The sequence below is a fragment of the Solea senegalensis genome, linkage group LG9 (genome assembly GCF_019176455.1).
Source record: "Solea senegalensis isolate Sse05_10M linkage group LG9, IFAPA_SoseM_1, whole genome shotgun sequence".
Classification (NCBI taxonomy): Eukaryota; Metazoa; Chordata; class Actinopteri; order Pleuronectiformes; family Soleidae; genus Solea; species Solea senegalensis.
In genome coordinates, this window is record NC_058029.1 from 6,053,226 (window position 1) to 6,068,755 (window position 15,530).

The 15,530-nt window shown below is 39.0% G+C and overlaps 1 protein-coding gene across 1 annotated transcript in view; it reads right to left on the reverse strand.

Moving 5' to 3' along the window:
- Positions 1-8,277: 8,277 nt before the first annotated feature.
- Positions 8,278-15,530, reverse strand: part of gask1a (golgi associated kinase 1A) — a 31,370-nt gene continuing 24,117 nt past the window's right edge. The window contains exons 4-6 of the mRNA XM_044034600.1: positions 11,028-11,150; positions 10,432-10,535; positions 8,278-10,313 (exon numbers count right to left, since the gene is read on the reverse strand). Of these exons, the coding sequence (XP_043890535.1) occupies positions 10,109-10,313; positions 10,432-10,535; positions 11,028-11,150 (432 nt within the window). The 3' untranslated portion in view covers positions 8,278-10,108. The remainder of the gene's footprint in view (positions 10,314-10,431; positions 10,536-11,027; positions 11,151-15,530) is intronic.

The following is a 15,530-nucleotide window of genomic DNA, read 5'->3' on the forward strand; positions in this document are numbered from 1 at the left end:
TATTTCAACCTGTGACTAAAAGTGTTGTGCCTTTGCAGATCCACTGTGATCTGTAAGTTGTAATGCCCTTTTTGTCTTCATTAAATGTAAAACAAAGGGAAAGAAATGTGTCCTTCTTGTTGTATATAATATTATGCTATTATTTTACTGCTCCGGCCCCCTTGGGATAAAAAGTGTTGTATATGGTCCCTGAACTAAAATGAGTTTGACACCCCTGGTTTAGGGTGTAGCACTTTATACACAAGGGCAACTCAATGTACTTTACATGAATAAATAAATAAATAAATAAATAAACAAACAAGAACATTATACATTGGAACAAAACCTGAATATAACAAAAACAAAAAGTTGGACTAAAATGGAGCATTAAACATGATAGTGCGGCATATTCTTTATTTGTGCCACCTTTTCTGTATCCTCAACATTTTACAGCTGTAAAAGTCACATAAATCTTAGAACTTTGTAGGGATGGTTAGTCAGTTATTAAGTTTAGTCAGGGAGGTTATTTGTTGTACTTTGATTTTGTTAAGTGACAGGTAAGATATACATATTTTTAAGTCTGTTATGTTTGGCCTTTACCCATCCTGAGCTATGTAGTCCTCTTCTTTATCACTTAGTAAATAAAACACGCTTAAATTGGTTCAGAGGTCCCGTAGCTATTTGTTTGAGTCTAACATCAGGAAAAACATGCTAAGAAGAGTGATAACAGTTGGGAAATCTCACAGGAGCTGGAGTACGTAACTCTCTGACATGTGCTCCGTCAGGTCACTGTTCCTCAGCTCCCATAGTTCTCTCTGTTCCCACCACTGCGGCCAAAGTGACTGCGGTCGTAGCCCAGAGTAGAACACTCAGAGCTGACAAGAATAATGGTGTGTTTTTATGAGCCTGCACGGGCTAAACAAGGTTTATTTTTCTTCTCCTCATTTCTTCTCCTTTGCAAGAGTGAATATATGAATAAATCTCACCAGTACATTTGTCATCATTAGGAGAGAATTTGCAGGAAATTGATTGTTTTCCTTCCTCTGCTCTCCATCTGTATTTTATTGCAAAAATAAGTTTTATATATATGTGACCCACTTTTTAAAAGATGACAAACTGTCACCACCAGGCTCACAGTGTAAGAGCTAATTTGTGCACAGAATGATTTTCAGACTATTTTTATGGCACTTTCTGTAGTAATATTAAACCATTAGTGTCACACTTTTCAAAACACAGTTAAAATACAAATTAAAAAAAGGATTTGTGTTTGAACTGCTGAATTGTTTTTATTTGTAATGAAAGACAGTTAAAAAAAGATAAATGATACAATTAAAGGCTTTCAGGAGGGATTTAAAAGACGCAATTAATTATTTTTGAAGAGGTAAACCGGTGATTTATCAGAGATGTATATTTGAAAAACAAATAATGTGTTATTTAATAAAGCTGGAAGGAAAAGGATGGAAAAAAGGAAACACTAATTCATTTGGTGACTCCCTGCTGAGATAGGCTGTGAATTATTTGGCTGTTTTATTTCCTGCCACCACGAAAACCTGCATACAACACATGTGGTTCTAACTCAGATAAATCATTTGCATTTACACAGTAGTTTTCCTTTTTGATGACTGTTTAAAGTGCTTCACACCCATTTAAATTTGCAGATAAATGAAGCACTATTGTCTGTCATTTACACCCGTTCTCACACTGAAAAAACAAACTGTACATTCTTTGTATCTTACATTAATCTCTGTATATTTCATCAGAGCTGTAATTTAAGAATTACAGCTTCTTCTTTGAGCCTTACATATGCAAGAAGTTATTTTATGGAGTGGATTTGATGTATTTACTCCCCAAACCTTGCTGTCACCATGACAACAGTGAGTGTTTTTGGTTTTATTTTTATTTTTCAAACCAAACATTTAAGGTCAGATATTGTTAAATCGTCTGCGGGGCCAGATACTGATGCTGGCGGGCCAGTTTTGGCCCACGGGCCACCAATTGATGACCACTGATCCACAGTATGTGCACATGTGTTGCTCCAAACTGACCTGCTGCAAGTGAAAGTGTCATTAAAACATTGTGAGTTAAGAAAATGAAATGATTCTTTACTTTATTAAAACAATTTCTTGATTTCTTGAAATACTGTGTCTCTCCTTCTACGACTTTTTCCACAGACACAGCGAGTTCACATGTCAGAGGTCAAATGTAATGACCTCTCAGAAACTCCCTCGTTTTTCCTCCCCTTGTTTGCTTCAGTGCAACAAACGCACGTGTCACAACAAACCTCGATCCCTTTAAGCAGACAGACGTGACTCACTGTGTGTGTGTGTGTGTGACTGGAGTTCTGTATTCAGACGGCGTTGCTGCTGCTGCTGCTGCTGTTGCTGCTGCTGCTGCTGCTGCTGCTGCTGCTGTTGCTGTTGCTCTCATGATCTTCCAAATGAGACCTCGGACTCAGTGATGGGTTTGTGGCTTTTTGCAGGAGCGCCGTGCTGCTGTCAGGGAGGCTGGAAGGTTAATCACTGTGTGTTTGAAGTCAGCGCGGTGCCTCTCTTTGACTCTCTGCTCTCATTATTACTCTCTCTCTTTTACACACACACACACACAGACAGGTTTGTTTTTGTCTTGTCAGGAATCTGCATCGAATCCCATTTATTTGGAGTTAATGCCTGACTCCAACCTTAACCTAGCCCATTTATTATCACTTTGTCTTAAGCTTGTTTCTTCTTTAGTGAAGGTATTTTGTTTCTTCATTTGAATTGTAGTGGAAGTAGAATGATTTAAGTTTTCTTGTTTTAAGAAAAATAGGGTCAAGCGAGTCATCATTTATTCCATTAAGATGACTTTTAGAATTTTCACATATTTGCACACAAACCCCAATCTGTGACAGGGACTGTACTTACACACAAGCAGTAATTCAAGTTTAAAACAAGATGTAATATCCTGAGACAAAGTTGTTGTTTTTTTTCTGAAAATTTGATTATTTTTTCCAGTGCAGATTTTTTGGGGGGCAAAATACACAGGTCTTATTTTACTTTCTTGAAAATCTGTTTTGGCAGTGTACATATACAGCAGATAATATAATCCCAGTCTTGCACAACCATAGCGCACAGGTGAGAGAGTGGATGCCTTGGAAATGTATTTTGTAAACTGCCTTAAGTTACCTTTTGGTTTCGGTTTGCCTCCCTAAAGCAACAGAAATCACACCTATAATTTAACGTATGATGTGTCTATGCTAAGGTGGATACATGTAGCAGAGCCCATGCTGTCTACATGTGGTAAATAGTGGATGTGACATGCAGGGAGGGTGATAATGTGTCGGCTGCTGCTACATCGCTCACCTGTGAAGCAATGACAGGGAGCAGAAACCTGTGTTCGTGAAACTTCACAGCAGCACCGTCATGTCAAAGGACCGCTGATATAAATGTTTTAGCACATCACCCACAGTGCAGTGGTTCAGCGCAGCGCTCATGCTATTACTGTGTGAACGTACGCTTCATAGTGTGGTGCATTAAATCTAAGAATGCCATGGGCTGTGTCACAATTCCGGGCAAGGATGGATTACTGAACAGGCCTGCCGGGCCCGGGCCCAGACCCAGGGGCCCACTGGCTCATAATCTGTCCCAGATTCTGCATCTGCAGCCTTTTCATGGCCGCACTAGGAAGCAGACTCTGAACTGAGACACAGCTAATGTTTCTTAGTCCACAAAATAGAATAGGAAATGTGCTTCTTTAACAACATGGACCTTTGTTTAAAAGACAAGGGCTGTGTCTTAATTCTCCTTCAGAGGTGGGGAAGAAATAATCAATACAGTGAAATATTGCGATATTTATATATATATAAGATGGCAATTTTACATCACCTTTTAGACATCAAGTATCTTTTTGTAGCATATAATTTTTAAACTGATGTTACAAATAACATGAAAATGTTTGTGGATTTGCATAAAACTCTCATGATAATATCACAGTGTGGCTTAAATACTGTGATAATATCGTATCATGGCTTAAATATCGAGATCGCATTGTGTCTTAAATATCGTGATAATATCGTATTGTGGCTTAAATATTGTGATGATATTGCAACGTGGCTTAAACATCGTGATATATCGTATCGTGGCTTAAATATAGTGATGATATCACATCGTGGCAAATATCGTTATAATATCGCATTGGCTTAAATATCATGATAATATGGTATTGTGGCTTAAATATTGTGATGATATTGCAGCGGCTTAAATATCGTGATAATATCGTATCGTGGCTTAAATATCGTGATGATATTACATCGTGGCTTAAATATTGTGATAATATCATATTGTGGCTTAAATATCATGATAATATCGTATTGTGGCTTAAATATTGTGTTGATATTGCAAAGTGGCTTAAATATCGTGATGATATCACATCATAGCCTAAATATTGTGATATCGCATTGTGGCTTAAATATCACAATGATATCGTATTGTGGCTTAAATATTGTGACGATATTGTATCGTGATAATATCGCATTGTGTCTTAAATGTCGTGATATTGTGATGTCTCTGATGATTTCCCACCACAATCTACATGTTTGTTTGTTACCACTGTCGTTTAGAAACAGAATAGCAAGTAATATAACAACAAAAATCAAGTTTTAAGTCCATTTATTATCTATTTTATTTAAAAACAGTTTTGTTGTTGTTGTTGGCCGCCATTACATTATCCTCTTTGGAAACTGTTGTTTCTGGGATGCAATGGATCCTGAGATAATTTGGGCTGTGGAGGATTCCCGCCCATGTGTTTTGGTAACACCTTCAAAACTACTAATAACTGTAGCATCCGCTTCTTGGCTGGAGGGTGACTAATTCAGGGGATGGGAAAACCACTGACATCTCCAAGTGGTTTCTATCAACCCAATATATTTGTGTAGCTCTGCCACAATTAGTTAAATTCTTTTCACAGTGAGAGACGATGAGTGAGGCGTGAGACGAGGCAGAGCTGAGGAAAATAACACTCTGTGCCCTACTGTGCATCCTTGTCCTCAGTCTGCTTAATTTAGTTTTTATTCTGCTCAGTGGTTCCTAAGCACCCATGCTATTATTAACACATTATGATTAGAATGAGCAATGAAGGTTTATGTCTATCGGTTTGAATAGTTTATGAGCAAACGATAGACCGTCAAGGGTTTTCTGTGGAACTATTTTTGGTGCAGTTTGTTGACGTTAAACCGCGCTCTCTCCCAGCTCAGTTCTGTTCTGACTCAGCTCATTTGTCCTCTTGTAGTCGAGGGCGGTGGATCTGTCATTTATTTGTTATTTCCATTACATTTTGCTTCGGCTGCAAATTCCCGATAACAACTCTGACCATTATATCCGTTTTGTAAGACAAAATAGGATTTTTAAAAGGTATAGCTGTTTTTACGTGAGGTTGTTTGAGGTTATACAGATATTATTAGGCAAGTCCAACAGGATCTTATTGGACAATAGTGCACTCATGTGCCGTGCTATCGTTTCCTCACCATTATCCTCACAGGAAAATGTTTACTAACCATATTAATCAAGTGAGAAGTCAACATTATTTTGCTTCTCAACGAGCAGGACTGCCCCCTGGTGGCTAACTGCTACTTCCATTTTATACACAGTTGATTGAGAAACTGTTAAATCCAAGTGTGAAATCTTGAAAATATGTTTGCCACTTTCTCGCTGTTAGAAATCCAGGAAATTGAAAGCTTTGTGTGTCTTTTAGTAAACAACTCACTTCCCATGGTTTGACATCATGTCACACAGAGGAGTTGATTCCCTGATGCCTCCATTGAGTAAGTTCAAACTTGTTGTCTATGTAACCTTAGTGTATGAACACAAACCTATCAAACACAGCAGCAGAAGGAGGAGCACGAACGGGTGATTCCCACAAGTAGTTCCACACAATAACAACCAAGATTAGAAGTTTGAAGATGTCTGTGGGGAAATCTCGGTAGAGGAGGACGATATAATCACCACCTTCATGCTCTGCTCCTGTGAACCACATGTTCATTTCACTGCCTCCTCATAGCAACACCAGGCTTATGTGAGTCTCCTTTAGCTTTTATAAAAAGACTGGAGTAGATTGTGACCTTCAGCATCGCTCGATCATGATAGCTGTTATGGATGAATCATAGACGTGACATGGCAATTCATGTTTTCTGTCTCCTGTCCACGTACAGACAAACACAGCTTTTCTTTGTAAAGCAGGAAGACACAGAGAGGACCAACAGTAGATAGAGGACAAAGGTGAGTTTGCGAGGTTTTGGTAGGAGAGCAGAGTGTTGGTCATGATGTGATCACTGCTGAAGTCTGGGTATTTATAGCCATCCAGGTGCTGAGGGGCAATCAGAGTGATGAGCGGCAGGTGTGTGGGTAGTTTGACAGGAGCAGGAAAGTGGGTCAGCCACGCCCCCGAACCTGAGCACTTACCCACATGTAGACAGACAGGGGAGACAAAGCAATGGACAGCCATATAACAACAAAGGAGCCAAAGCCTTTTTTTGGACCTCCCAAAGAAATATAAATACAAGTACACCACACATACATTTAAGGAGAGGACACTCGTAGGCTCTATGCATTCCTGAGACCCTTAACCTAACCATAACCATCAAAATGTAATGACCAAACCTTAACCCAAGTCTAATCCTCACGCTGTACCCCAAGTGTTAACCCTCAAAAAGGCCTTTAAGGAGTGACAGAATGTGAGGACCAGTCAAAATGTCCTCACTTGACCAAAATGTCCTAACTCCCTATATGGTTTATAGTGGTGTTTCTCATGTGTTAGATGTTTCACCACTCTAACACACCTGATTCAAATGTCACCTCGTCAGCAAGCACTGCAGAAGCCCGATTACGACCCATTTATTTGAATCAGGTGTGTTGGAGCAAAGGAACATCGAAGTGGGTCCCCAGGACCAGGGTTTAGAAACTCTGTTTTATAACCTATAAAACAGCGTTTTATTACAACTGAATGCCCAACTCTAAAATAAGTCTTAACCCTCAAAAAGGCCTTTAAAGGAGTGAGAGAATGTGAAGACCAGCCAAAATGTCCCCACTTTCTCAAAATGTCCTCATTCCCTATGGTTTCCCTTTGGTCCTCACAATGATACCCATACAAGAACACACACACATAACTCTGCAGCATTCATAGTGAGGACACTTATTGACCTAATAGATAGATAGATAGATAGATAGATAGATAGATAGATAGATAGATAGATAGATCGATAGATCGATACTTTATTCACCTCACAGAGAAATTCACATAAATTCCCTAGACCCTTACCTTAACCTTAACCATCACAACTGAATGCCTATCCATAACCCTAACCCTAAAATAAGTCTTAACCATCGAAAAAAGCCTTTTAAGGAGTGAGAGAAGCAGCCAAAATGTCCTCATTCCTTATATGGTTTATACGTTTCTAGGTCCTCACAAAGATACCCAAATAAACACACACAGACTTTCTGTAGTTGGACACAGAAGGTAAATCCCTAACCATGACCATAACCCTTGCCCAAAACCCCATGGGTATGAACAATTATTATTAATATTAACAATTTAATTGTTATTAGGAGTTGTCATAGTAACACACCTCACAAAAAAAACATACTGAGGGGAAGCTGGTGGAATGTGGGAGAATGAGGTTTGCTGCAGAAAAAAAAACAAGAACGAGAATAATTTGCTGCTGCAATCTGAGTTGATGGTTGCACACATGCCACCCTGGCATGCCGAGTCACCATGGCAACACACACACAAACCGAATCAGGAGCAAAGTGCAATATACATGTGTCAGAATCAATTTCCCCATCCCAGTCGTGAGTGTTGTGTTTGCTCATCCACGGCAGATTGCTTACCATTTACTCACGCTTCGTGTTTTTCGGTACATTTTTCACTCCCTGTCTTCCCACTGATTACTTGTGTGTACTGAATATATATCTATAGTCGTTCATCTTGTTTTCATACACATATTTAATACTGATTTTGTTCTATTTTGTTTGGCTGCTGTAACACTGCATATATTCCCCCGTGTGGGACAAATAAAGGAATAGCTTATGTTATCTTTTGTCTCTTCGGTTCTGAAGCAGCCTTCATTAGCACTTCAACAGTGAGCAGTTGTATAATATAATGTATATGTATGTATTCTGCACATGGAGCTTAATAAGCATGGTCAGAAAACAGAAGCCGGGATATTAACGCCATGTGAAACCCGGTTTGACACATACAAAAAAATAAAATAAAATAAGCTGTGAGAGAGATCAAGTGGGGGATAAAGAGAGGATCAAACACTCAAAAGCATTTCTCATTAGAGACATTTATTCAGAGATGAAAGAGTGAGTCACTGGAACTGTCGGTAATCCATTAGCGACGGAGTGTCAGGATAATTTAGGTGACGCAGAGAGCGGCTTCAAAACAATACCATGTGCTTTTCATTCAAACCCAATTAAGGAGAAATGTGCAGTTGACACTTGAGCTTTCAGAAATCCTTTCATTGTTTGCCTTTTCTGTGTCACTGTTACTCAACAAAAGTCCCCCTCTGACAAAAATAACAAAAAAACAAGGACCAATTTTATGAAAAGTCTTCCAGGATCTGGGCCTAGAAGCTGTTTGCTGACAGATGTTTTTTTTTAATGCCTTGATTAAAAGCAGCAAAAGCTTATCTCACACAACAGGCGGCTCCAAAATCAGCCCAAATGAATCTGCCGTTAGCTCTCGGTGAATTAGTGACATCGAGAAATCTTCCCTTTCTAAATTACGCAGCGCGGGCTGCAGAGGATGCCGACGCTGAGTGGGAGAATAATTTGTCTTGCGTTTCCATCCTGTGAGATGTTACTGAGCGACAGAACGAGCTGCACGTTTCACCTAATGAGATGGACACGAGCGTCTGTCTGTATTTCCATTTATGGCAGATCAGCAGGACAAAATCACTGACACGTCTCTCAGGTTTAGGCTGCACAGCGTTTGTGCCGTTGCTGACGTTATTATTCGGCCTCTATTTAGGCCTTGAAAACACAAAGGATGTGATATTATTTATATGCTGCAGCCTACATCTGAAAAATGGAGTGAGCAAAGTTTGCTGTAAATCAAGTAATGCTCCTTAAAATAAGGTAAAAACAGAAATTTAATTGATCACGAGCAAAGAAATTCAAGGTCATTTACTTAAAGTGAGCCTTAACTTGCTCAAACTGACTTTAAGGATTTATATCTTAGAATTTCTGTATATTGACTCGTCTTACTTTCATTTCTTTTGCTGTTGCCTTCGTCTTTCTTGACTTAAAACAAATCGCTACTTCTCGAGCGGAGCTGATCAATATTGTGTGAATGTTTCCTTTTATATTTTAAAGGTACAGTTTTAAATATTTCTTTTCACAGCAGAGTCTTAGTTTCTCTATGTGCAGCATGATCGACACGCTTTAACACATTTATGACAGTGAAATATGTGCGCGTGCAGCCAGTTTGTATAAGTGTGCAAACAGTGTAAAATTCAAATCTTTCTGCTTTGGACACCTTAGAATGATCCTTTCACGTGCACTTAAGGAGAGGGCCTTGCTTTACAGAGGTCGCCATGTTTCTATGACTATGGATGTGCGATTTGCAATATTGAAGTGGAACGTTACGACACAATTAAAGAAGAGCGCTCGCTAATTCCTGCGTTCACACCGGAGTTTACATACAAAGTCAATGTGCAGAAGCAAACATCAAACGCAGCATCAAACATTGGACCTTTCCAGGGCAATTTCAATATATTCCAAGAAAAGTGCCACTAATCTCACTTTGTAAAGCAGCTAATCTTATCTTCAATAGTTAAACTCATTTCTAAATGGTGTGCTCCTTCTTCTGCACCATCAGGAGTGTTGATAACAGCAACTGGACTTGCTGAAGGAGCTTCATGGATGACAGGTGAAGCATCGTCAAGAAAATTCAAGCAAGTTCACTCAAGTATATCTGAGGGTACAATGAGCTGGATGGACAACTGTTCTATACATCTTCTCCATAACTGCATAATAACTGCATCTGTGCACCGAGTTGACTTGTGGTTGGTCCCACATGGATGTTCCCATTTCAGTGTGAACGCTGTGTTTGTGCGTCTGAATGAGGACAGCGAAGGAACGAGCTCAGCTCATTTCAGTCACAGGTCTCTCTTGAGCTGCAGATTTCTGTCCCTGATGTGCCGCAGGAGGATCTTCCCTCTTTGCTCCACCATACGGATGAGAGGCCTGAGGCCGCTGACTCCGCCTTGGCTGTCCCAGAATTCCCTGTCTGCGTACAGGGAGCGCAGGAGAAGACTCTCGAGACAGCCGGACTGAAGCACGGACACGGCTTTCTCTGGAAACCTGAGAGGACAAAGCGTATGACGTGATGATGAAGAAGCACAGGCTTCTACTTCTCAGTTCAACGGTAAAATGAATTAAACTATCATTTCACTGCTCTAAAGTACAACCTTATACTCACTCATTGATGCCTTGAATCAGTCTGAAGTTGAGGTTGTCAGCAGACTGCTGTGGTCTGCCGGAGTTATCTATGAACACCAGTCTGGAGGGATCAGCCTTCCTCACCTAAACACAAACACTTATCTTAAAACTTGATTTGACTTCATTCTCCTTTTGTTTTGACATTTACAAATACTATTATTATTATAATATATATAATATTATTAATATAATAATACAATATTCTGGCACCAGGGTAACATGACTGATAAAAAATAAATAAAGACATTTAAATGAATTAGTGTCAAAAAAGTCTAAACATTAAAAACATGAAGCTACAGTTTTTAAAATAAATACACGTATTAATCACACCATGAAAATGGATACATCTTTTTTGGACATATTTTTGAGTCAAAAAAACAATAATGGAAAAGAGTGACATTTAAAGCTTTAAGAACTTGTTTTAAAGCTGTAAATATAGTAATTATTTCCACTAACGCATCAATCATAGCACTGATTAGTAATCTTGTCTTAGTACAATCACTCAAAATGAAAAATAACAAACACCCTAAATGCCCATAAGGGCAGAATTGATTGTTGAAATGATGTCATAAGTACCAGGATGTGAACAAGCAGCAGCTGTTTGCTGTTGTGACACTTGGTGTGCAGCAGGTTCTCCACACACATTTCTGTTGGATCAGGTGTGAAACCGCAGCAGTATCTGTCCAGCCGGTCGTTGACCTGCAACAACAGACAGACAGACAGACAAACAAACAAACAAACAAACAAACAAACAAACAAACAGTGTCATGAGCTCTGCTGTGAGGTGAGCAGGACATTTGATACTAGTGAAGATACTGATACTGACACAAGGACAGAGACTTTTTTTAAAAAACATTTTTTAGAGGTCCTTCATAATTCATCATAACGAGGTCAAATATGACTCACATAACCTCATTCACCCTGTTTTGTGACATATTCTGTATAGAGGCTGCTATTTTACACTCCACATCCTCCAGATGCCTGAGGCATCATTTGAAATTGGAGAAGAGAATCACAGACGCGAGAGTAGGTGAATTACCCAAAGATCATTCAAATTATTGATAACAGACCCTAGAGCTCCTCTTATTTCCAATATCTAACATCATACACTCTTCAAGTGTAAATGCAGAAATCTATATTCACAGATGTATATTCCTGGAAGCATGAATTTTCCTTTCACTCTAACTAGATTTAGACATGCCATTTGCTCAGATTTGACAATCTGGGGATTATGTGCTGCCGGAGGAATTAGGGGTGAGGGCATGACGATTGCATTCCAAATCGATTCTCATTTCAAAACCAATTACCAACTTAATAAATATAAATAAATGGCAAATAGTGAGAGGTTGGTGGAGTATAATGGAAAGTTCCCTGGCTGCCTGGGTCTATAAAAGCATAACTTGAGGAATGGTTCAGACAAGCCTGAGCTGGTCTCTTCACTGGAGAAAGATTGCCTCAAGGAGAGGGTGGATATTGAAATATATATATATCTATAGATATATATATCTATAGATATATATACATATATCTATAGATATATACATACTCTCAATGACACAGCCACGTTTCAGAAGGACAAAATAAATCAATAGCATAATCAGATTTCAAGTTTCCCAATACAGCTTTGTGCTGCACCGGTGCACTGAAATCAAAGGTTAGTCAAAGTTCAGACGGTGATAATGGATTCCTTTTCTGGGCTGTTTCTAAGGCTGTGTTCAGATTACCTGCCTGAAGTCTCTCATGTGTTTTGCACTGATATGATTTGGATTAGGGTTTTTTATAATCTGATTTTCAAATCCGACTTGTGTCACATCAGCGTGTGCTCGTAAATTGGTCACACACATAAAATACACATTTTATTGTCATGTTTGCATTGTATGTACGATGACCTTGAGTGTCATCAAATGTATTATTATGATTATCATTATTATGTTAAGCCCATATTCCTCTACTCCCATGGTTCCTAACCTAGGGTCCAAGCCCCTCCTCAGGGGGGCGCCAGAGATCACATGGGGGGTGCAGAGCTTTGTCTGCTCCCATTAAAATTATATTTGTGCAATTAAATTTGAAAATCCCAATCACACGCTCGACTGGATAATCACAACTCAGTATCATCCAGATTAAAACCCATTTTTTGGGTCCACCTTTAAATGTATTAAGCTATTTAAGACCAACACCTCTGTGACCTCTGAACTTGTGTGACCATTACTGCATGAGCAAGTCTTATCAGGTTAAATTTAGAGGCTATACCTGCTATTGTCAGCATCTGAGAAACATAAAAGTACCAAAGATTCACTGGTATCAAAAAAGAAAACGAGGTAACATCTCAAGAGCTACCTTGGTTTTGATTTTATGGAAGCACAGGACAGTTTTTATCCATACACATTGTAAGAATAGTAACTAAAACTTCCAACTGCTGTTTATTTTTATACAAACATTTATATTTATTCGCTATTCTTTTGGTGTATGTGTGTGGACAAGGGTTCGGGTTGTGTGTCCTGGTTTGTTTTGGACATAAACTTCGGGGGCTTCAAGGAAAAAGGCCGTAAACCATGCCTTAAGACAGCCAATCACAAGCACCGCTTACTGTCTCACTGACACGGAGGGGATTAACTCCCATAGTACTGAAATTTGATATGGACTACCGACACATTTTCAATATTTGGTGAGTGGAAGTTCGATACCCAGCCGATAAACACAAAAACATTAAAGATTGAAACCCAGCCCTACGGCACCTACAGAAAAATCATAGAACCCAGTGCACATGCTGTGAAAACAGTAGCAAACACACAGTTATAAGACACCAGAGACTGAGAGCAGGGAGGATTAACACAAATGATGGTGGAGGAGAGAGTACATGTGCCAATGAGGGGAAACAAGGTTTGACCACAACTGTGAGTTAACCTCATCATCGCCGACATCTGATCATTACACAGCGAATGTGTGAGGGTTCTCAGTCCATTATGATATCATTAGGATTGTAGATTCTGCAGTAAATACTTATTCTGTGTAACCTCCAGCAACACTGCTGCATTGGAAAAATAGAGAAATGCATTAAAATTTGATCATAGAAAAACAATAGCAAAATATTTCAAGCCTTGACTGCATGAAATTTACTTTTCAACATGTTTGTGTTGCTTTTCTGTTTTGTTTTTCTTTCTTACGCAGTATGTTTGTTTGTCCACATGTGGCTGACTCTGAACCTATTAATTTAACTAGATTTAACCCTTAATTTTAAAGGTCTTGAGCTTGTTTTTTTTGTTCAGTAGATTCATCTACAGTGTGGGTCATAGTTGTGTTGTTGTATATACTGTATACATTTGAAAAACTCAAGCAAGACCAGTTGTCCGTATATCTACAGTGAATGAATGAATGAATGAATGAAACTCCACTCACACACACAATTTACAGTTTGTTGCACTTTAATATGGTGTCGACTTGGACCACAGCAGTCCTTCCCTGAGGCCTGCTGGTGTTCAGTGGCAGTGTAAGTCAATATTAGCTCAGTCTCCACAAAACTGCTGTCCAGTGAGTGTGTGTGGTGTGTGTGTGTGTGTGGTGGTGGTGGTGGTGGTGGTGGTGGGGGAGGTGGCAGCACAGTGAGAAGGCTCCAGAAAGCAACACAGAAGTGAGAGGAAACAGTGGAGGTCGGGCTTCAGTGCTCATCTTCTTCTTCTATCTCACACAAACTTGTTTGTATAACTTAGTGAGGACACATCACAGACATAAATAATATAATTTGGCCTATAGAATGACCCCTGCCTTAACCTTAACTAGGTCTTAACCCTTAAAAAAGCCCTTGACCAGACAGAATGTCCCCACTTTCCCAAAATGTCCTCAAAAAGCTAGGTTTATACATGGTCCTCACAAAGCCACACACACAAGAACACATACACAGTCTGGTTTCCTTGACTTCAGAGTACGTTACATCAGTGGTTCCCAATCCTGGTCCTCAGGGTTGCCCTGCTCCAACACACCTGATTCAAAGCTCGTCCTCACGCTCTGCAGAAGCCTGATAATGATAATTTGAGTCAGGTGTGTTGGAGCAGGGCAATATCTAAACCATGGAGGGCAGTGGATCCCTGAGGACCGGGATTGGGAAACACTGCATTACATTGATTTACATCGTGACCTTAACCTAACCACAATTCAAACCTTAGCCCTAAACTTAACAAGGTCCTCAGAAATGTAGGTTCTGCCTTATTAGGACCCGGTTTTGGTCTCCCTGAGGACTACTGGTCCTGAGGATAAAATTACACATTAAAATACATTAAATTACACACTAAATGTCCCCGGTAATTCAATGCATTTTAATGCATTTTATGGACTTGATATTTATGGTGGTGGTGGTGGTGTGAGATCATTTAATAAAGGGTTATCTTATGTTAGTATTTATGCCAGAAAAGACACACACACACACACACTTACATGTACACACGGAGACAGTACAAACACCTGAAGGCAGATCCTATCAAGGTTGTGTCTGTTTGCTCTTCAGTGTGTAAATCTCTCACTTTAACGACAGAATGTAAATCACATGATTTTCAACACTGACAGGATCCTGTCACGCCGATGATGGATTAAGCTTCATAAACTGGAAAATGGAAGAATCAAAACAAACTTACACTGCATGTCAACATGCTGGAGAGATTTGTATCTTCACAACTTGTGTGTTTTGAATCCTGTTCAATGCTTTTTTCACAATTTGGTCTTAATAAACTGGTTAAAAAGTCAGTGTATTTTTTCATCTAAATGTTATTTAAAAAAAAAAAAGATGAGTTTTGACTGATATACATGGTTACATTGTTGTTAATCAAAATATGCAATTGCAGTATCTTACCAGAATATTACTTTGGTAGCAGCTGAAGTATACTTTTATAATATTACATCAAAAATCTTAAAAAAATAAATATAGTTAGAGCAAAAGTAAAGTACAAATATGTGAATTGTGCACAGTAACAGACAAAAATACAGATTAGTGAAACTGACCATATTATGTTTCAATAAATGTCAATTTAAGTTGAACAATTTTGTGTATTAATACACTGTTATATACTGTAATTTATCAAATGGAGAAGA